The sequence below is a fragment of the Podarcis raffonei genome, chromosome 14 (genome assembly GCF_027172205.1).
Source record: "Podarcis raffonei isolate rPodRaf1 chromosome 14, rPodRaf1.pri, whole genome shotgun sequence".
Lineage (NCBI taxonomy): Eukaryota > Metazoa > Chordata > Lepidosauria > Squamata > Lacertidae > Podarcis > Podarcis raffonei.
Window position 1 is genome coordinate 26,416,741 of NC_070615.1, and position 23,565 is coordinate 26,440,305.

General features: G+C 46.2%; 1 protein-coding gene across 1 annotated transcript in view; it reads right to left on the reverse strand.

The window, feature by feature from the left end:
* Nucleotides 1–23,295, reverse strand: part of ITGA11 (integrin subunit alpha 11) — a 91,110-nt gene extending 67,815 nt beyond the window's left edge. Inside the window, exons 1-2 of the mRNA XM_053365644.1 lie at nt 23,105–23,295; nt 11,022–11,133 (exon numbers count right to left, since the gene is read on the reverse strand). Of these exons, the coding sequence (XP_053221619.1) occupies nt 11,022–11,133; nt 23,105–23,156 (164 nt within the window). The 5' untranslated portion in view covers nt 23,157–23,295. The remainder of the gene's footprint in view (nt 1–11,021; nt 11,134–23,104) is intronic.
* Nucleotides 23,296–23,565: the final 270 nt, after the last annotated feature.

Here is a 23,565-nt window from a genome sequence, read left to right on the forward strand (position 1 = left end):
TTACTCCTCATTGTGGCCGGGCTATAGAGACTCAACTTAAAAACTTAACTACATGTAACTGCATCTCTGTAATTTTTTTTTTATACTGAATATGCTCCATGTTTAATTGTTATTGTTTGTATGGTTATGTCTTAGTGCAGGGGTCGTCAACCTGTGGCCCATGGGCCACAAGCGACTCATGGGGGCAATTTAACCGGCCCACGAGCCACACCCCCCCCGAACTGAGCCACCTGCTTGGCGAGTCCCCGTGTGCTGTGCTAAACTGGCACGGTGCAGGGACTCGCTTCCACAGTGCCGGAAATTGCGTCTGTGCATGCCCAGATGCCAAAACTCACATGCGTGATCTGGCCCACAGAGAGATCTCCATGGGACTTTACCAGCCCAGGCAGTTAAAACCTTGCCGACCCCTGTCTTAGTGTGTCCATATGTTTATGACGGGACGCGGGTGGCGCTGTGGGTTAAACCACAGAACCTAGGACTTGCCGATCAGAAGGTCGGCAGTTTGAATCCCCGTGATGGGGTGAGCTCCCGTTGCTCTGTCCCTGCTCCTGCCAACCTAGCAGTTCGAAAGCACATCAAAGTGCAAGATCATAGTGCAAGTAGATAAATAGATACCGCTTCAGCGGGAAGGTAAACGGTGCTTCCGTGCACTGCTCTGGTTCACCAGAAGCAGCTTAGTCATGGTGGCCACATGACCCGGAAGCTGTCTGCGGACAAACGCAGGCTCCCTCGGCTAATAAAGCGAGATGAGCGCTGCAGCTCCAGAGTCGGTCACGACTGGACCTAATGGTCAGTGGTCCCTTTACCTTTATGTTTATGATAAAATCAATATGTTTATGATAAAATCATTTTTAAAAAAAATAGATTGGATGACCATCCGCCATGTGTGATCTAGCCGAGATTCCTGCTTTGTAGGGGTTGGACTAGATGACTCTTGGGGGTACCCCCCCATGCTACAATTCTATAATTCTATGACTAAGTCCATATGCGATGGGAAATATCAGTTGTGTTTACTACAGAAGGAAGGCCTGTGGAAGCCAATGAATTCTCCTTTGCTTTCATGAGAGAATACAATGGGACCTGTAGTTTGCAGTGAGCACTGAAATGACAATAAACCACAATCCAAGCAGGAGACAAAACCAATTTCTTTGGCGATCCAGAATTTCCAGAGTGGGGAAAAATATGTGCGAGAGCATTCTGTCGAAAATCTCTTTGGCTCCCGCAATTTGAAACAAATTCAGGAACAACAGTTCAGTTCTGGCAATGCTTTGTTATTTCTAGAGTTCCTTTCTATGTTGAATACTAAGTCCTGAGCTGAACTGGGCTGGGAGGGCAGCAGGGTGATTCACAAAGATTTTCATATCCTTTTGAAAAGCGGGACCCTATTCTGTCCCTTTCATAGCCTTGGGAATGACTGCTGTTAAAGTATGGAAACATCCCCTTCTGAACTTTCCTGCATTTCATTTCTCTTTTACCTCACTTTTTTTTTTTAACAATTCCTCCTCCCATCCATGTGGGACCCTGCAACTCTGGATTACACTGAATGCATGATGAAGTGGCTGGTGTTTCATGAAAGCTAATGCTGCAATTCATTCATTCATTCATTCTTCATTAATTAAATAATTGTTATAAATTATTATTATTATCAGCCTTCCACCCTAAGGTCCCTGGGTGGGTTACAGCATTAAAATCAATTTTAAAAAAATAAAATAAAATAAAATCATCATTATTATTAATTTGCTAGTTGTTAAAGTGTCATAAGACTCTTTGCTCCTTTTGATGCAAAAGGCTAATACAGCCTGCTCCCCCCCTGTAAACCGTCTCTGATGTGCAACACAGATTCTTCCACATGGAGGGATATATACAGTATATATTAAAGCCCACATAGCCCCTTTCCCCATCTGTAGTTCAAGAAGCCCTTGACTATGCGATTCTGTGTTGAACAAGTAATGATGCTAAAATCACCACTCGTTTTTGCACTCCTGAACATCTACCAAGACTGGGGGGGGGTGGGGTGGGCAGCGGCGCAATTCATATAGCTAACCCTATCTTGTTTATTTGGTTTATAGGTTCATTTTCTCATTGTCTTTGCACAAATATGTTTTTGTGTGTGTAAAAGTTGCAACGACAAAAATTAAATAACAACAACATTAAGATAATAAAGGGCTGTATCCAATTAAGTCCTATGTAGAGAGTAGACCCACCGAAATTAGTTGTGTCCATTAACTTCAATGGGTCTACTCTGAGTAGCCCTAACATTGGATGCAACCCAATAAGAATAAGAATAGTCTATCCTACCTACCCTCTTTCTCCTTCTCCCGCTCCCCCTCTCAAACCCCAAACTGGTGCATCCAGTTGCAAGCCAGACCACCAAAGACTGACAGCCAAGAAAGCTGGGGAAATGACTAACTCCTTTTCCAGATCAGCACAATTATTGCTGTAAATCTTCAGAGCAGATTTGATGCGGCTTCCCCAGAGTCCCTTTCCCTTTTTTTCACATTACAGTAAGACAGAGGACGTCATGTCTGCTCCTGTGATTACCCAAAGTATAGGAGGGTTTGCCACCAGCTCCTCCGAGCTCGTGAGGTAACCAACAACACAGGCCTGGGAGCCCTGCGGCTCTTTGAGGTTCCTGCTCAGCCATGAAGCCTCTCTGTGCCATTTTAAGGATTAGAGAGACAAGAGACCGAGAGATGTACTGCACACACTGAAGAGTGCTAGGCAGTGAGGGCTGGTCCTTTCAGGAGAGTGGGGCACAGCTCCACCAGCCTCCCTCTGTTCTCAACCACCCCCCACCTGCCTGCCTCCTTACTTACAACCAGTCCAAGGTGGGGAGGTGCCCATTCCTGTCAACTTCTTGCTCCCTCAGTCTCTGTGTTGCCTTTGTAGAACATAAGAAGAGCCTGTTGGATCAGCTCAGTGGTCCATCTAATCATCCATCCTGTTATCACAGGGAGCAACTAAATGCCTGTGGGAAACCTCCAAGCGTGAACACAAGACTCAGAGCCCCCTCCCCTCCTGTAGTTTCCAGCAACTACAGAGACATTACTGCCTCAAACTGTGGGGGAAGGGCACAGCCATCCTGGCTAGCAACCATTGATAGCCTTCTCCTCCAGGAACTTGTCTCATTGTTTTTTAAAGCCATCTAAGTTGGTGGCCATTACTGCAGACCCTCCAAGTGTCCCTATTTTCCAGGGACAGCCCCGGATTTACAGAAGCTGTTCTGGTTTCTGATTTGATCCCAGAATGTCCTGCCTTTCCTTAGGACGTCCCTGTTTTCACTGGAGAAATGTTGGAGGGTATGAAGTTGTGTGACCCTCAAGCCAAGGAGATAAGTAACTATACAGTAATACCTCCACGAACGTCCGCCCCGTCGAGCGTCCATTTCGGCAAACGTCTGCGGCAAACCTGGAAGTACCGGAACAGGTTACTTCTGGGTTTGCAGCTCACGCATGTGCAGAAGCGCAAACCGCTCCGTGCGCATGTGCAGAGTAGCACTTTGTCAAGAGTCCCTTTCGTCGAGTGTCCGGGGCTCCAGAACGGATCCTGGAATCAAAACAAGGTACCACTGTATACTTATCTGAAGGCAGCCCTGTATAGGAAAGGGTTTTTAATGTTTTTTTATGTGTTTATATCTATTGGAAGCCATCCACAGTGACCGGGGCAACCAAGTCAGATGGGCAGGGTATAAATAATAAAATTGTTGTTGTTTTTGTGGAATAGGGCATTCCTATTTTCATCTGAGAAATGTTGGAGGGTACTGTGTCCTGTGGCAACAAGTTCCACAATTCATCTGTGTGCTGTACAGTGGTACCTCAGGTTACAGACGCTTCAGGTTACAGACTCCGCTAACCCAGAAATAATACCTCAGGTTAAGAACTTTACCTCAGGGTGAGAACAGAAATTGTGCGGCGGCAGCACGAGGCCCCATTAGCTAAAGTGGTACCTCAGGTTAAGAACAGTTTCAGGTTAAGAACGGACCTCCAGAAGAAAGTAAGTTCTTAACCCGAGGTACTACTGTATAAAGATACATAACTGTTTCCTCTTATTCACCTTTTCTCTTAAAAAACAAAACAACAAAAAACTTCACATTTGGGGAAGGGGACAGGCCTCTCATGACTTGGACAGCTGTCACATACTTCAGCAACAGTAATCAAATCAGGGAACATAAAAACTCATTTCACCCTCCAGGGTCCAGGGTGAGTTTTATATTCACCGCCCGCTTTGCTCTCATGAGGAGATGCCATTTCTTTTCAGGATGAAAAATGGGCTGTTGCAAAATATCCAAGGCTAAAGTATGCAATTAGGTTGGACTTTTTTATTTTTAAAAGATGATCTTTCAGAATTAGAAAATGGTCACGTCAGCATTTGGAAACACACATGTGCAACAGAGGCTCAAGGAGAGGAGAGGAAGCCAGGCAGACTCTTCCTTTTCCTGGAGCTGCAGGCGAGCAAGAGCATCGGGGGAAGAGGAAATCCAAGTTTAATGGAACTGTCAGAGAAAAGAAAGGTTGGGGTGGGAGAAAGGAAATGAGACGAGCCCTATGAGAGCTGAAGGCCTGATCTTTAGAACTCAGTCCAATGGTTTGGGGCCAGTGATCCACCAAGAGCCACCCTCGTAACCCAGATGGATGCTTGGGTAGGTAGGAGACCTGCTCCATCGTAGGCTGAGTGAGTTTCAACTTCTCAGCCCCACTCCTTCCCCCAAAAGATCTTCAGTAGGTCTTCTGCCTTGCAACACTAGGAAACCCCAAGAATGAGGACAAAAAAGCTGTCTGAATAAATCTGCCATCTTATTTCTGATTATATGGCATCACAGAATCATAGAATTGTCGAGTTGGAAGGGACTCCAAGAGTCATCTAGTCCAACTCCCTGCAATGCAGGAATCACAGCTAAAGATTCCCTGACAGGTGACTGTCCAACGCTGTTTTAAAACCTCCAATAAAGGCGAGTCAACCACCTTCCGAGAGAGTCTGTTCCACTGTTGAATGGCTCTTACTGTCAGAAAGTTCTTCCTGATGTTTAGTCAGAATTTCCTTTCTTGTAACTTGAATCCATTGGTTCAGGTCCTACCCTCCAGAGCAGCAGAAAACTAGCTTTCTCCATCTATCATGGGACAGTGTTTCAGAGATCTGTAGATGGCTATTATATCACCTGAACATACCTCAAATTAATACAGAATTTGGATAAAATGGAATTATGAATGAACACATCTTCAGTTGGGACACGGGTGGCGCTGTGGGTTAAAGCACAGAGCCTAGGACTTGCCGATCAGAAGGTTGGTGGTTCAAATCACTGCGACAGGGTAAGCTCCCGTTGCTCGGTCCCTGCTCCTGCCAACCTAGCAGTTCAAAAGCACGTCAAAGTGCAAGTAGATAAATAGGTACCGCTCTGGCGGGAAGGTAAACGGCATTTCTGTGCGCTGCTCTGGTTCGCCAGAAGCGGCTTAGTCATGCTGGCCACATGACCCGGAAGCTGTACGCCAATAAAGCGAGATGAGCGCCGCAACCCCAGAGTTGGTCAAGACTGGACCTAATAGTCAGGGGTCCCTTTACCTTTACCTTTACATCTTCAGTGGAAATGGCTTCGGGTTTCATTATTCTGGTCCCAAGCATATAAAGAAATATCTAAAATATTTAAATCATTTGTTCGGGCTTCCCCACAACTGTCATTACTGAATATGTGGATGGACAGCATGAAAGCTTGTCACTCTGCAGAGCTTGGGACATGGATGTGAGTGAGATGCAACTAGGATTTCAGTAGCCCAGTGATGGAAAACCTTGAAAACCACATCTTTCTTTGTGGTATAAGAACTTATGGACTTTGGCTATTGCAGAGAGAAAAATACACATGAACTATGTGTTTCCAGGGGAATGGTGGATCCAGGCTGCTTTTATGTTATGTGGTGGGATTCTATTTCCTATGCTTCAGACTTAGATGCTCAGCATTCACCATCCATGCCAGCTCAGAAAATAGGGATGTCTTTATTTTGTTGGTGTGTCACCATTTCTGTATTTTAATAGTTACTGTTTGTTGGTTTTGTATAAGGTATGATGTAATACCCTGTTACTGCACTTTGAGGTTGTTAACAATGTTAATCGAGGTTTTAAAAAAGTTAACAACACAGAGCTAGATGGACCTCTGGGTCTGTTGCAGTATAAGGCAGCTTAGTATGTTCAGGGGCAGGACACAACAGGCTGTTGCCAGCTCACAGCCATGCTAAAGCCCTGGATTTCTCCATTTTTAAAAATATGAGCAACTCTCTCTTCTGCCCACGTAAGGAGAGAGGGACATCATAAGGGGCCACAAAGTTCCACCTCCATACAAGTGCATTATCACTCTGGATTTATTATCTCTGTGCCATATGCCAGTGGCAACTCCAACCTACCCAGGCCTGTGTCAGAATCCCCTGCCAGACCCTTGCCAAGGGAGCCGCTTACGTTACCAGCACGTATGTGGAGCCTGCATTCCATACACAAGTTTCAACAGACAGCACACCTGTCAAAAATGTCTCACACCACTTCAGTAGCTACAACATGAAAACAACAGGAAAAGCAAGTGGCGTTGTCCAATGCAACCTGGTTCGATACCAACAGACTGTGGCTGGGATCATTTTGAAAGAAAAAGGAGGCTTATTTTGAAGGGTTGGGGAAAGCCAAGGTCACTTAATGAGGAAGGAATGAACTCAAATTGCAGATCTGGAAAGACAATGAAGAGAGAAGATGATCTAATGCACTGGCTGGATTTTGGAGCAGTGCAAATTACGTCTCCCACCCCCACCCCCCCCTTGGAATTTGGGAATCTGGATTCCTTCTTTTTAGACTTTCCACTACCTTGGTTATATTTGAACCCCCCTCCTCCAAATGTGTAACTCTTGGCTGTCTGCCCCCGAAAGACCTGCTCAGATCTTTTATACATGCACAGACACAATAGAAAGAGACCAGCCACCTCTCTTCCGCTCTCAAAATCCCTCTAAATCAGCCTTCCTCAATCTGGTGCCCTCCGGGGGGTTGCATTACTAATGTAGTTGTAGTAGTATAAGCAGTATCACCTGCCCTTCACCAACAAGTCCCAGGGCGGATTGCAACAATTTGAAATCCAGAACTGAAAAAGAGTTAAAGCAGATTACAGTCACAGGAATATGGTGGGCCCTGAAAGCACAGATCTCAGGCATCAAAAACCAGAGGAGAGAGAGGTGTGTCTTCAGCCTTCACCAAAAGCTGAATAGTGAAGAAGCAAGACACACCTCTGTCAGGAGCGAGTTCCACAACTAAGGGGCTGCCACAGAGAAGGCCCTCTCCTAGGTCATCACTATCCTGAATTTCTCAGGGAGGTGGAACAAGCCAGAGGGCACCCCACCCCCAAGCCATCCAACAGAGTGCTAAGTTAAAGTCACTTGTATACTTGTTCCCAGTGCTATTTTTCTAGAAAAAGAGGTGCCAGAACTCATCATGAACACCTCCCTTATTCTTTTATAATGACCATGGCACCCACCTGACAAGTGCTGGAACTGAGTTCCGGTGAATTCCGTCTGGGGGGGGGGAGCCGTTTGTTCTGCTGACAGAATGTTGTTGCACAAGAGGCTGCTGGTAACTTTGTTGAGCGACAGATGGCTTAATCTGTCGCATTTTGAATTTCTACCAGCACAACTGCCGCACTGAGATGCTCCGTTGTGCGGAACTCACCCACCCACCAGTACAAGAGCCCTTGCAGATGTTCTGAAGGACACCTTTGGTGGGGATGAGGGCCATTCCCCTCCCCCTGCACTGCCGCCTGCTCATCTCTCCAGACTCATTCAGCACTGGAACTACCCTGGGCTGTCTCCAGTCGCTTCAGGCCATGGTGGCAGCAGCAGAAGAGGAGGAGGAAGAGGCAGTGATGGCTGGTGGCAAAGCATCCTGGGCTGTGGGGAGGCAAGGTAGTGGGAGGTCCCTGTGATATGGGCTCTGCCACTGCGCCAACCTCCCTGCCACCTTGCCCCTTCCCTACTTGGTGTATTCTGTATTGGGAAGCCAGGTGAGTAACACCGTCTCAGCCTGCTGGCCGCCAACGCTTACACCCAAAGGAGGCCCAAACTTCAGGCTCATGGCATTTACAGAACCAGTTTGGGATTTCTCATGGATTCCACATCTTATACAACCAAGACAGCAGATTTTTATTTATATGACACGCATAAGTTATCTGAGGGAATTTCTTAAAAAAGTATCTTTGGGGGGAAAGACACCAAAGAAAGAATCCAAGATGCTCAGTGAGCTTAAATTCCTCTTTAAATACTTGGTCGGATGCCAGGATTTGTAAGAGCTGTTATTATAACCATCTTCCCTCCACAGCCCAGAATTTCTCCGTTTGCCATTCAGCTGTGTGATGTTTCCTTTGCTTTCCCTCTCGCTGGAATTCTGGAATCTTTGCAGGCTGCCTTTCAGGGATGGTCGTCTGGTTTCCCTCTTAACATCATGCTGTGGCTTTGCTCTCTTTTCCACTGCGTCTGCCTCCTGCCAATTTCACATCTAGCGGAGCTGGCTGACAGTGGCACCGCAATCGCTGGGATACTGGATCCTTTGGTAGCGAAACATACGTCTGTTGGTTTTGTAGTATAGATGGCTTGTTTGTTTAGTGATTCATACTTTGTGAGTCATGGTGGGTTTACAATGGCTTCTTCCTCTTTTTTTTGCTTTTGGGGTAAAAACAAGAATCCTTAGCTCCTTATTTTATTGCATGGGGTTCATTTTAGGCATTTGAGGAGAAGGGAAGCAGCTTTCGGAGTTTGCTCTCTCTCTCACACACACCCATTACACAAAGATGGCAATGTCTCCACAGATCTAACATCACAGATAAAACTTTCACACCACCTCAAAGAGAAGGTTTGTTACTGGGAATCCATTCACACGTTCAGCTGCCATGGAACACACACAAGGAGATGGGGGATCTTCCATTATATGTTCCTTCTTCCCAATATGCCTTGGTGCAACCAGTAACCTCCAAGGCCCCTAACAAAACCTTATTTGAACAGGGCCGGTCCTACCATTAGGCAAAGTGAGGCAGAGGCCTCAGACGGAAGATGCTGAAGGGTGGCAATGAGGTGTTGGAGGACAGTGCTACTGCCCTCAGCCAGATTGTTGCCATAGCTTAGTAGAAGAACATGTGTCTTGAATGCAGAAGGTCCCAGCTTTAATCTCTGCATTTCCTGGGGAAGAAACCCTGGAGAGCTGCTGTAAGTCAGTGTAGGCAATGGACCAATGGGTTCCATTTGGTACAAGGCAACTTCTGATGCTCCTAGTCTCGACTTTGGCCTCTCATTCTCCATCTTCAGACTCTGACCAGATCCAGACACAAAGGGCTATACCACCAGCCTATTGTTCCTCCACCTACCCACATTGTTTACCACTTAGACTGATGAATTGTTCTGTGGAACTCAAAAGCCAGACACTATTTAGTGACATTTTGTTTGCCTAAGAAATGGGTTGCCCCAAGGTAGATGTTCTTATAGGCCAGAACAGTTACCTTTGCTTTTTTCTTTCTTTCTTTTTTAATCACACACAGACTGAATTTCTCACTGAGAACTGGTGAGGCATCTAATAAACATGACGAGACTGGAAGGAAAGAGTGGTGGGGAAAGCAAGCATATGCTGAAGACATTTGGGGGGAACTCCTGTTGTGTACATCTGATCCTCACAAGCAAAACAATGCCCTCACTGACCACAATGCTACCTCGGTAGTCTGAAGGGCTGCCTGGAAAGATGCTCAGATCTGCATCACTGGTCAAAGTCGCAAAACAGGCAGCTGCACAAAGACCTATCCAATGCAATGATCTTTCCCCCTCTTTGCTTCCCAATGTTCAGTCTGTGCTCTAAAGACCTCAGACCAGGAACATGGGACCCTTCATCCTGTGCTGTTCCACCCTTCCTTGAAAAGGAAGCCCTGGTTTTGCTGTTCATGAACTGACCTAGCTTCTTCCCTTTAGTTAAAGCCATACATGATTCCATCTGGACAAACAACACTTAGCATTGATATTTCAGGTGTTCACTACAGCTACCTCAAGGACTGCCTCTTCCTATATGAACCTACCCGGTCCCTGAGATCATCTTCTGAGGTCCTCCTATGTGTGTCTCCTCCTCAAGAGGTCTGGAGGGTGGTAACATGAGAACGGGCCTTCTCTGCAGTGGCTCCCCATCTGTGGAATGCTCTCCCCTGGGAGGTTTGCCTGGCACCTTCATTGTACACCATTAGACGCCAGGCAAAAACATTCCTCTTTAACCAGGCCTTCCATTTTAATCCAACACCCTTTTAGAATATGGCTTGGGGGGGCATTTATTGGGTTACTGCTTTGGGTTTGATTTTATATGTTGTGGTCTTGTAGTGAAACGCCCTGAGACCGCCAGGTATAGGGTGGTGTGTAAGTTGAATTAACAACAACAACAAATACAATGCCTACATTCACCTTGGTTTCCTGCTATATGAGCAAACTTTTCTGGATTCAGGCAAAATGCCAAGCTCATATGGTCTCTTCTCCCCTCCTGCATGGCCAGCAGGAAGATTTCTGCAAGGTTTTGTTTCTCTTTCAAAGAATTCTGGCTTTAACATTACATATAAACCAGGAGTCATGGCGTACAAGAAACCATGGTTAGTTAGGAAGCCAGCTTCATAACCTAGAGTTTGAAGTTCACTCGCTTAGCAACTAACCATCATTTATTGTACAACACATCGCCTGAGTTGCATGTAGCACTAAGCCAAGATTCCTTGAAAGCAAAATTGGAAATCCTTCCCCCACCTGCAAGGGAGGAAAAGAGTTAGGAGGGTGCATGATCCTGACACTTTGCTGGGGCTCATGGACGTTTTTCATGGTAGGGTCTCACCATGGTTTCATGGTATGTGTGAGCAGGTAAAAGGGAAATTCAATTTAACAGCATTTGATTAAGGACAGTATTAGAGATATAATAAAAGACAAATGCCTTGCCAAAAGCATAGGAAGAAACATCACAGCATAAGCATCCAGTTTAGGCACAATATGATATTCATTTACCATTTCTTCCCATTGATTTCATGCTGTTGAACTGTATAGCCAAAATATGCTTCTTTAGAGCCTGGAATAATTCGTGGCCTCTTCGTGTCAATGTTGAAGGCATCGCAGAATCCTGAGACAAACAAATATGAACAGAATTAAGTTGTGCAGCAAAGGGAACACAATGCCCGTTTTACATTCACAAAATAAATAAAATGATTTTTTTTTAAGGCTGCAAGTGTGAATTTAATACTCCTCTCCCTGAATTGCAATTTTAAAATTCATTGTTTTTTAAAAACTGGAAGTTAAGTTTTTATGCTGGAAAATGTCAATGTAATAATTAAGGCTGAAGTGTTTCATTGTTTCATCAGTTACATCAATTAAGGGTGCAATGCAGTATAAACAGAAGTGGGTTCCAAAGGAACTGGAGAGACCTTGCCTTTCTTTCTCAGTGCCTGGACTTGGAGCAGGAATCAGGTCTTTATCTGGGCCAAGCCACTTAGCAAGAGGATTATGTAGGGGAAGAGACAAGGACTACCTGGCTGTGTTTATCTTCTGAATGGAGTTTCTGCCATTTCTCCCTTTCTGCACATATCGTATTTCTGGACAGTGGTGATAAATAAAAGAATAACTCTTGCAGCTTGGAACAGAAGGACCGTGATCATATTTTTGGGCTAAGTTTCCCGCTATAAATCCAGGGTGGAATTTTCATGTGACAGAAGATAAAGTTCTTTTTCATTTCATCAACAAAATTTATTATTTTTTTCCTGCACAGAGCAGAGCCTGGATTGTCTTCTGAGAATCTCAAAAATCTGGTGTTTACCTCTTACCATTATTATGTCGATGAGACAATATTAACATTATTTAATGATAAGGGTGCTTGGTTTCTGAATGGGAAGAATGTTGAGCTGGCAAGAAGGGAGGCCTTTTGACATGCGATTGGCACTCCTTGATCCACACAGCAACAGCTAGCATCTATTTCAACGTGTCAAAATAGAGAGCTTACATCAGATTTACTTTATATACATATAGATTTAAAATACTTCTATCCTGATGTCACAAGTCCCTGCATCCCACACCCCTTGCAACTTAAAGCAGCTGCTCTTTCCTTCCTTCAGGAACACAAGCTTCCCTCCTCCCGCTTTTGCGGTCCCTCTATCTCCCCATCAAACTATCATGGGCAAAGAAAACAGATGACCCAGCACACCACTCCCTGCCCCAGAGTTCTTTTCACCTTCCTCAAGAGGCAGCCTCTGCCTTCTCCAGTTTTCTCTTTCTCCTTTCCATGATTCCCTTTTATAAGTAGTTGGGGGTGGGGGGCAGAATAGAGACTCTGGAAGCTTTCAGCCTCTCATGAGACCCACTCAGAGCTTGTGTGAAGACTGGTGGGGTTTTTTGCTTTTTTATTTTGCAGGCATCTTCTGCAAAAGGAGGTGCCGAGGAAGGTGGCCAAGATGACCAAGGGTATGGAAACCAAGCCTTATGAGGAATGGTTGAAGGAGTTGGGTATGTTTAGTCCAGAGAAGAGAAGACTGAGAGGGGATATGATAGCCATCTTCAAAAACCCAAAGGGCTGTCCCACGGAAGATGGAGCCAGCTTGTTTTTTTGTACTGCTCCAGAGAGTAGTACCCAAACCAATGGACTCAACTGACAAGAAAGGAGATTCTGACTCAACATTAGGAAGAGCTTTCTGATTGTAAGAGCTGCTGCATAGTGGAATTGACAACCTCAGAAGCAGGTGGACTTTCCTTCATTGGAGGGTTTCCAGCAGAGGTTTGGTGGGCATCTGTCCAGGATTTAGTTATTATTTCTGTATTTAATGGGGTTTGATTAGATGATACTTGGTCCCTTCCAACTCTACAGTTCTCTCATTCTATGTTACTGATACAGCGATTTTGCATTAGTGATGGGCTTATACTGGACCATCCACAAACCATTCTGCTTTATTAGTTGTATGGCGATGCTTCCCCAAAGTTACCACACTACCATCTGCAAGGGGAGGGGGGAGTTTTGCATTACTGTGCAACAATACAAAAATTGCAAACCCAAAATAGTGTGCTATAAAAAGTGTCAGAATTTCAGCAGGAAGCTACAGAACACATGCCAGATGGAAATGTGGCTGCTTGTTCACTCCAAAACATTTGCAGCATACGCAGTATTGAAAATGGGAGAGTGTGTGACCCCCCTGATAACATCATGAGCACAAATCATCATGAATGCGCAATCAAAAGAATTAAAACAGCCTCTAGCTGTGCTGGTTGGGACTGATAGGACTTGTAAACCAAAATAAATCGAGGGCACCCAGTTGGTGAAGGCTGCTCCACAATATACACTGTGTGGCAACTCTTTTTGTTAACAAAAATGCAGTCTCAGAGGGTACTAAAAGTGGAAAGCAGATGGAGGAAAAGGTCTTCTTAACCCTCATGGTTTTTTTCTGCTGAAAATGCCCCCTAGCTGCCTTCACCTCCCCACACCACACCCCATGGGAAAAACCAGTGTCATTGTGCCCTAAGGTTGCGCAAGTTTCTTGCTCAAATTTATTTGAACAACCATAATAGTTATGTGCCGCTACTGAATAGTCAAAGTGCCTCAGCCATAGCTCAGTAATCATTACAAGAATGCTTTAAAATAGTCAACTATCATCATCATCATCATCATCATCATCATCATCATCATCACCACACATGCTTCAAAACTTCTTGGAGCTGAAGCCCTGATGAGGTTTGACCTGCTTGACTCACACAGGAATACAGAAAGATGACTTATGCCAGGTCAGACAATTGGTCAAATACAAATACCTTTATTGGCATTATGAGTTAAAACATTTCAAAACACTAGGATAAATTTAGAAGGGACAGGAGTGAGGTTGTTGAGGATCACAAGGTACTCGATTGTTCTGCTTCACCCGCAGGCAATTGGTCCATCAAGATCAGTACTTTCTACACTGATTGGCAGCAGCTCCCCAGTGCTTCAGGCAAGGGACATTCCCAGGTCCCAGCTCCCCACGGAGATGCCATCAGGGATTTGAACTTGGGACCATCTGCATGCAAAGCAGATGTTCTATCACTGAGCTCTGCCCCTTCGACTCACACTGCTCCCCACTTCACCACTCCAGCTTTTGTATTGTTGGGGGCTTGGAGGGGGGAGGTCAGTCGGAATGATGCCCTGCACCCCCTCCAATTGTTGAGATCAGGTGGGTTAGAATTTAATAGAGGATTCTGCTGCTGAACTAGTAAGACAAGTTTGCCCTGAGCTGGCCACTTAAGTGTCCTCATCAGCATCCCAAAAGAATGAGCTAGGTTGCAAGAGCTACAACTAAGGGATGGTGCCCTCCAGGCTAAAGGGTGGGCATTTCTTCCACCCCCTCACCTAGTTGCTAGGTAGGAGAACAAGAGTCAGAGAGTTGTGTGTGAGCTGAGCTGAAAGCAGGAGACAGAGAGGCATGCCTGCTTTGTGCTGGATCCAAAGCTGTGACAAATGGAGAAGCAAAATCTGTTGGGTGTTAATGCTGTGAGCCTCTCCATCCTATGCTCAGGTTGTAAAAAAGGTAAAGGTAAAGGGACCCCTGACCATTAGGTCCAGTCGCGGACGACTCTGGGGTTGCGGTGCTCATCTCGCTTTATTGGCTGCGGGAGCCAGCGTTCAGCTTCCGGGTCACGTGGCCAGCATGACTAAGCCGCTTCTGGCAAACCAGAGCAGCGCACGGAAACGCTGTTAACCTTCCCACTGGAGCGGTACCTATTTATCTCCTTGCACTTTGGCGTGCTTTCGAACTGCTAGGTGGGCAGGAGCAGGGACCAAGCAACGGGAGCTCACCCTGTCACGGGGATTAGAACCGCCGACCTTATGATCGGCAAGTCCTAGGCTCTGTGGTTTAACCCACAGCGCCACCCAATATGCTCAGGTTGTGTATATATATGTAAATAAAATCATATATCCTAAAGACACCACAGTCTCCACTAACCTTCACATTCCAAGGAATCTGAACATGGGCAAGCATCTGGGACCCCTGGATTATCTCATTGCTCAGAGATTGGGGTGACATATAACAGTATGATTTAGGAGAAACCAGAAATATTGCCCTTCTTCTCCACCGCCCCCTGAAATGATCTTTAAGCAGCCAGCAATGAATGAGGAGATTCAGAAGAATGTTTGCTGCCATATCTAATTGCTGTCTTACAATATAGTGGAAATATAAGAGAGACCAAGGCAACGTCTGGTCTTTGTCAAAACAGAAAGGACTTGGCCCAGAGAAGAGAAGGGATAAAACTTGAGTTGAATTCACAGCCATCATTTGGACATGAGGATTGATGGGTGTTTTTCCTCACTCGAACTTTCGGAAAACCTTCATAGCATATTTTGGCTGGGGATACCTGGCAATAAGGCAAGGAAACCACCCTCTTTCTTGCAAGGTGACCCTCCTACCCTCTCCAGGTGGCCAGTTGCCTGCCCCCTCCAGAGGAAGGGCTATAGCTCAATGGGAGAGCACCTGATTTGCATGCAGAAGGTCACAGGTTAAATCTCCAGTAGCATCTTCAGGGAAAGATTTGCTGCCCGATACCCTGGTGAACCACTGTCAATCTATGCAGGCAATACTGAGCTAGATTGGACCAACAGTCCATACAAAGCAGCTACTGAGCACCTAGGATTAACCTTTCCTTCAAGTATTGATTTTGGAGTATTTATGGAGAGTCGCAAGGGGCAATAGAAAGGGGGAACCCCCAGGCCTGAACTTCATCAGAGCACATAAGAATACAAGCTGAGCCCTGCTGGATCAGGTCAAAGGGCACCTGTCTAGTCCGGCATCCTGTTCTCACAGTGGTCAACCAGATGCCCCAATGGGAAGCCCACAAAACAGGGCACGGGTGCAACAGCACTCTTGCCCTTGCAAATTCCAGCAGCAAGTATTCCAGAGTTATACTGCCTGCAACTCCGAAGGCAGTACAAAACCATTGAGGTTAGTAGCCATGGATAGATCTAACCCCCTCCATGATTTTTGCTTTTGCAAACCATCCAGTTCACGTTTTGTATAGCTGTCCAACACTCATGTGGTTCTTCCTTGGGGAGGTTCTCAATTTCTGGTTCTCCATCCAGAGCAACTTTTGTTAAAACCATTAAATGCGCCGGTGTGCAAATTCTTCATGCCAAAGAGACAAATGCTTTTGCTTTTAAAAGAGTGGGGTGTGCGTGTGACAAGGAGGATGGCTTTGAATTGTCCAAATGACAATGACTGTGCTTTATCTTTGGCCATGAGAGAACTTATAACCCACACTAGGAATCGGGGCTGGTTCCAGGGTTTGGGGGGCAGGTGGGGATGGGGCTCCTGACAACACCTTCTGGGTGCACTCCCTCTCCCTTCCAAAGTGATGGTGAGAAGGAGCAACACCTTCTCTGCCTGCTCACACTTTTACTCCCTTCCTCTGGATGACAGACAAACCAAGGCATCATCCTGCCTTCAAGGGAAAGGCCAAAGGTGCGAAGGGAGTCAGTGTGACCTAGTTAGAATGTCAGACTAGGAACTGAGAGACACCAGAGTTCGAATCCCACACACACAGCCATGAAGAAGCTCACTGCATGACCTTGGGCCAGTCACTGCCTCTCAGCCCAGCCTACTGCACAGGGATGTTGTGTAGATCAATTCAGAACGGGAAGAACCACGTATGCCATCTTGAGCTCCTTGGAGGAAATAGTGGGATATAATGTATTGTAAGAAGGAGTAATTGCTGGTGGTCAGTTGATATGTCACAGAAGGGCTGGGCGCCTGGAGGTGAGGCAAAGGAAGCTCAGGGCAGGCAGCAAGGATCAAATAGCAAGGAGCCATCCCTAAGACTGAGGTTTTATAGGGCCAGGTGGAATCCTATTGGCCCTTTGTGTCACCTGACTGCTGATAAGCTGGCTGCTGCAGTGCTGCCTTCCACCAGCAGCGCTGATGGTGGCACTCAAATACAGCCAAGAATAGACCGGCGCCCTCTCCTGGCAAGCTGCCGCAATGCAGCCAGAATCCCCACTTCTTTTGGCACTCAATGGGGTGCCTGGTCCTCCAGTGGTAGAAAGCATCTCCCATAAATGCAGAAGGTCCCAGCTTCAATCCCCACGAGCATCTCCAGGTAGGGCTGGGAAAGATTCCCTGCTTGAAACCCCAGAGCTGCTGCCAGTCAGTGTAGACAATACTGGGCTAGATGGACCAATGGGTCTGACTCAGCATAAGGCAGCTTCCTGTGTTTCACTCTCCAGAATGAATCACACATTTACAGGAATCTTAAGGATGTACATTCACCCAAAACATGCCATTCAGACTTGAAACTTATGGCTTGCGATCATCAGGATTTCAACCCACTCACTTCCATATGTGAAGCTAAAAATACTGAGTAACTTTGGGTTACTCTGCCCATCTCTCTCTGTTCCCATTTTTTTTAGAGCTCCCTTTTTCTTTTCTTTTTTTCCTTGTTAAATTCTGGACGGTTCTGTGGGGAGTGTCTAGAATTAACAGAGCGAGCAAGTATGCTTATGAAAAAGAGGACGTTTCCTTCCTAGCATCTACGTAATGGTTGGAACTTAAGTATTTATTAACAAGTCACTATAGCAACTCCTTTAAGAAGAGGAGATCTATCCCGCTACTGAGGAACCACATAAATTGTAGAAAGTGACATGCACAATTATGGACAATGAATTCGTACATCAGCAGTTTTAAAAGTTCAAATTGGGCCGAGCAAGCCAGTGGAAATTCTGTAGGGATTAATTTATGCTGACAGATTGGTCTGATTTGTTTATAATAAACGTCAATGTCTAGCCCTGAATTGGGGTTGTTTCTGAACAGTCTTGGAATAGTAAAGCTAATATGTGGCTACTGGGGGTCTAAAGGTTGTTGTTGTTATTATTATTATTATTATTAAGTTTTATTTTAACATACATGGTAAATATCATTAAGCAGATAGGAAGTACATTAAATATTATCAGCAGAAGAAAACTCTTTAGAAAACAGAGAGAAATATTAAATACTGACATTAATTCAAATGGTTAAATTAGCCTGCCTAAATATAATAAAGGTCTATCTTACCAGCAATAAGATTGCAATATTAGGGTCTCTGGTAGGGTATAACTGGGGCCACAGAATTTTGCAGGTATCTTTCTCTTGGCAGAGAAGTAGGTGTGGAACATAGAAAACTGCCTTCTAGCAGATCATTGATCCATATTGCTCAGGATTGTCTACACTGATTGGCTGCGGATCCAGCCTTACCTGGAGATGCTGGGATTTGAACTTAGGACTAGCTGCATGCAAGAGAGATGCTCTTCTACTGAGCTACCACACATGAACACAGGGAGCTGCAGCCAGAATATTGGCCCATCCATTGTCTGCACTGGTTGGCCATTGCTCTCCAGAGTTTCAAAGGGAGCATCCTTCCCAGCCCTGCTTGGAGATCAAACATCTGCTGGAAAAGGCTGGGGCAGAACCACTCAGCGATGGTTGCTCTAGTCTAGCTACTGGGACAGAGCTGCAGCACCTAGGTAAGGTTCAGCCTGCCTGCTGCTGAAGCAACACCTGAGCCCTGCTCCCAGGCAATATTCATCTTGAGCCCTGCACGGAGCTGTCCAGGGTACCTTTGCCCCGACCTGCCTCTACTGAGGTCAGTGCTCACATCAGAACAGCTGGTGCCCTAGCAGGCCATGACAGGAAGCCTCCAGCTGCCCACCATTTTTAATTAGAAACATCTCTGATGCCAGGGCAAGAGTGACAGCCAGCTCATGCTATCAGTTACCTCCTCTGGGGTCGTGGGGTCAATAAGAGTAGCAAGAGGATGGGTTGAGGGGGATTGGCCCACCCCTTCAGTCCTCCAGAATCCTCATTGGCCCCACAACCCCAGAGATGGGGCCTGATTGCTGGTCTCACTGTTTAAATTAAAATGGCCAGTAGTTAGACCATTGGCACAGCTAGCTGGTGCTGCATGTGTGGGCAGTGAGACTTTCCCTCACCACCTTGCCTGCCTGGTTAACACTTATTCATCCAGCTAGTCAACCAGGGAGGAAAAAAGTATTGGTACCACAATTTAAAAACAAAGGTTTTTTTTAAAGCCAGGCTGTGACAGCAGAGAAGCAGAGAAGTGGGACCCCAGAGGGCAAAATGCTCCTCAAAATTGGCACTTCCTCGGAGTATAACTAAAGGACCCAAGAGTATCTTTCATGCCAGTGGTTGCAAATTTTCTGGGGGGCCACTGCCCCCTTGTTTCCAAAAACGCATCCCCTACCCTATTAAAAAGCACTATTCAGATTCACAGTTTGCATGACCAACTAAGGACAATAATAGCACAATATAATTCAAAGCAGTAACAATTAACGGCACATCTGAGCCTGGATAGCTCAGCTGGTTACAGCGTGGTGCTGATAATGCCAAGGCTCAGGTTTGAACCCCACATGGGACAGCTGCATAGTCCTGCATTGCAGGGGGTTGGACTAGATGATCCTCAGGATCCCTTCCAACTCTACTATTCTATTATTTATACTCCCTTCTGGTGCTTTCCAGAATAACTGGTTTTCTGAAGCATTACCGCCTCCAACTACTAGTATCCACTGACAACCTTATCTTCCTCTATGAATCTGTCCCATCCTCTTTCAAAGCCATCTAAGTCTGTGGCCATCACTGCCTCCTGTGGGAGGGAGTTCTGTAGTTTAACTATGCACTGGGTGAAGAAGGACTTCCTTTTATCTGCGTTTATGCAACAACAGTAGAATCCCCCCAAAACCCCACCCATCTACCCATTTTTCAGGGCAGTAAAATTGTATGCATGTGGGGTGGGTCCATTGAATTTGCTCTGGAGGGAGGCAAAACTAGCAAACGGTTTTGGAATAGCAGGAAAATGATAAATTCTCAAGAAAAGTATCTTCCAATACTGAAATTCTGTTGGTTGTTTATGCTCACAGATGCAAGAAGCCATGGGCTAAGAGACAAGGACTACAGGACCCATAGCTTCAGTCACAGGCAGAGAACCTGAGATGGGTGGTGGTGGCATTTTACAGAATATTCTCTGGGATTCCTGAAATTCTCCAACCGTTTGGAGAGATCCCCCCGAAAGAAAATATTCAAGCACTGCTAAGAGAAACACTTTCCTGAGATATTTCAGCCCAGGCTGGGATGAAGCCTCTCTGACTTCCTCCACATCCCTCCACAAAACCACCTTTTCCATTAAGCCTTTGGCACAACCCCAGAGGTCCCAGGCCTGGCTGCAACTAAGCTTATAACTAAATTAAAGAATGTGGAACTGAAACAGCCACATTGCATTTCTCTGTATAGCTGTGGCCTTCGTTTCCTTCCCTTTCCTCAGTTCTTTCTCCCATGCCAAACTCTGGAGTGTAAGCTCCTGTGGAGCAGGGACCTGACCTCTTGCTCTCTGTAAGTCACCGAGCACACTGTTGGCACTATGTAAATAATCAGCAGGAACAACCTAAGAAGAGCCTGCTGGATCAGGCCAATGGCTCATCTTGTCCAGCATCCTATTCTCACATTGGCCATCCCGCTGGACCAATGGGAAACTCACAAGCAGGACCCGACCACAAGAGCACTCTCCCTGTCTGCAGTTTCCAGCAACTGGTGTTCAGAAGCATTGCTCTCTTTGAATGCAGAGACAGAGCGTAGCCATAATGGCTAATAGCTACCATTGCTGGACTGTAGCCACTGAGCACCACTGTGACAAGAACAATATACATTGCTGGACTATAGCTGCCTTCATCCCTGCTCATTGGCCATGCAGGATGGGGTTGGATGGATTTGGAGTCTATACCTGTCCTAAATTAGCATGACATTCTGGAACTATGTCCCCCAGGTGGCCAAAGACTGATCTAAGTACAGTGGTACCTCGGGTTAGAACTTAATTCATTCCGGAGGTCCATTCTTAACCTGAAACACCACTTTAGCTAATGGGGCCTCCCGCTGTCGCCACGCCACCGGAGCATGATTTCTGTTCTCATCCTGAAGCAAAGTTCTTAACCTGAGGTAATATTTCTGGGTTAGCGGAGTCTGTAACCTGAAGCGTATGTAACCTGAAGCGTACGTAACCTGAAGCGGATGTAACCCGAGGTACCACTGTAACTGCAGGAACAAAATTTCTCCAGCTAGGAACATTTGGACACAAATTATCCTGGGCAGCAGTGTTGAGTGAGAGTGGAAGCAGAAGGCAGGACCAAAGACCAATTGGGATCAGAAGGCAGAACCAGAAGATATCCCTGGAGTCAAGACCAAAACCCAAAACCAGACATACACCATAGGACAGGCTGACCAAGCTCTCAAGATGGGCACCACTGAGACAGGAAGTATACACTCCTTCCTGCCCTAGAGGAACCAATAGCTAGCCTGATGGGCAGAGCCAGACCAAAACCCAGAAAGTTCTTCTCTGAAAAGGCTGCAGTTTGGCACTTCACCACTTGGGGCAGTGTCAACAGCTCCTGACAGGTGGTTCCAATAACAATGGAAGTGTGAAATCGAAATGGACCACTCCCAGCCTACTGGTAGGACTGTACCCCATGCAGCTCAATCCCGTCCCAGGCAAATCGCCACCTATCCTTCAGATTCAACCTTTTACTAGGCTTCCATAAGAATAGAAGGAGAGCTTGCTGGGAAACCCGTAAGCAGGTCCTGAGCACAAGAGCCCTCCCTGCTCCTGTAGTTGCTGGCAACTGGTATTCAGAAGCATTGCTGCCTCTGAATGTGAAGAGCATGGCCATCATGGCTTGTAGCCACTGACAGCCCTTTCCTCTATGAATTTGTCCAATCCTCTTTGAAAGCCATCTAGGTTGGTGGGCATCACTGCCTCCTGTGGGAATGAGTTCCATGGTACTGCAACATTAATAGCAAAGAGCCAACTTGCAGCCTTACAGCTGAGTCCCTTTAAATGCAGGAGGAAAACACAAAACTTCAACTTTCCTGTCTAGTTAGTATTATTGCCTGCCGCTGGGGTGTAATGCGCAGGGCAACCTCTCCAAAGAGCACAGCAAGAGTCATGACCGAATCAAGTGCCACCCCTGGAAGAAAAAGGCTAGCCCGTCTCTGCGTGCAGCTGGGATGCGGCAGGCACAACACAGCAACGTGTCCACGTGGAAAAGCGCAATACCAGCTCTCTCCATCAGCCACAGTTCGTCTTGCTGTGGCTGCCTTCGGGTCTTGCCAGTTTTGTTTGATTTGGGAGAAAGGTACATATTTACATTTGAAACATTCCCAGAAATAGTAATGGACTGGAACCCCTCCTAAAGCCCCAGGGTTGTTCCAGAGCCACAGTTCCACTCACAAGCCGGAAAAGTTTCTCTTTTGTTTGAAAATCTCACAGCAGAGCACCCTCCCTCCGCCCCCTCCCTTTGCTTCTGAGCTGGAACTGGGCACAGAACGATGTCAAACATAACTGAAGCAAACACGTCTCCCCTTCCATCAGCTCAGCCCCCTCCCTACATAACAGAGTTTTTAAGTTTGCAGGAATGCAGCCAGCAAAAAGGCAAAATTTCACTCTCTCCCTTCTCTGCTGTAACTCAACACGCACGCCAGCAGCCACGCATCAAACCATATGTGGGGGCCAGGCTGCATCTTCTAAAATAAATAAAAGGACTGAGCACCTAAACATAATAATGGGTACCATCAAGGACTGAGCACCTAAACATAGTAACGGGTACCATCAAGTCGTTAACTGGACTGCAAAAGTTTTCAGCAAAGAAAGACTCTCTGAAAGTTGAAAAAGCAAAACAAAGTTACTTCATTTTGCTGCTTGGGGGGGGGGGGAGCTTAAAAAGGAAGCAGACTGAAACATTCAAAACTGGGTCTAGGTGCCAAAATCTTAATGTACTTGAGATGCAAAGAACTTCTCGACTTCCTCCCTCTGAAACTTTGCAAGAATTTATACCCTTTGCATTTTAAAAGTGGAGGAGACACAGACCGCTCCATCATTACATGCTTTGGAGGCAAATCTCTCAGTTGCTGCATAAATAATAATGATAATAATGAAAATTTGGCAACTGCGTCTTCTTGCTGACCTAAGCACTTTCTTTCTCCTGAATTGCGTTTCTCACCCGCCACGGTGCACTGCTATGCTCCTGTATGAGATTCAGCACCACACACAGCCTGCCTTACCTGATAGGAGGCCGATAGCCCAGGCTACCACCAGCTCTCTGTAGAAGTCCATGTGGGTGGTGGAAGTTCCTGGTGGTACCCGACCCAAACCATCCGCTTGAGACGCCAAGGCAGTGTGGCAGCTCCACTCTGAGGGGGGAAGAGCTTTCTGCTTATCCCACAAGCCGTTCTTTGCTCCCTGACAGAAGCAGCTCTTGAGAAGGAAGTGGGAGGGAATAAATGGTAGGAGGTGCAGGGGGAGAGGAGTGGAGAAAGGACCAGGCGAGAAGCAGATTCCCCACACCCTGGAGGGGCCACCCTGGGAGCTGCCGGGATTTCCCTTGGCTGCAGAGACTTGCAAGAACTTCAGGAGAGAAAAGGAAAGAATCTGAAGCAACTTCACTCAGTGGGGCTTTTGATTGCAACTGCAAACAAAACAGCCTAATTCTGCAATATCCACAATGCATGCATGCTGTTGAGTT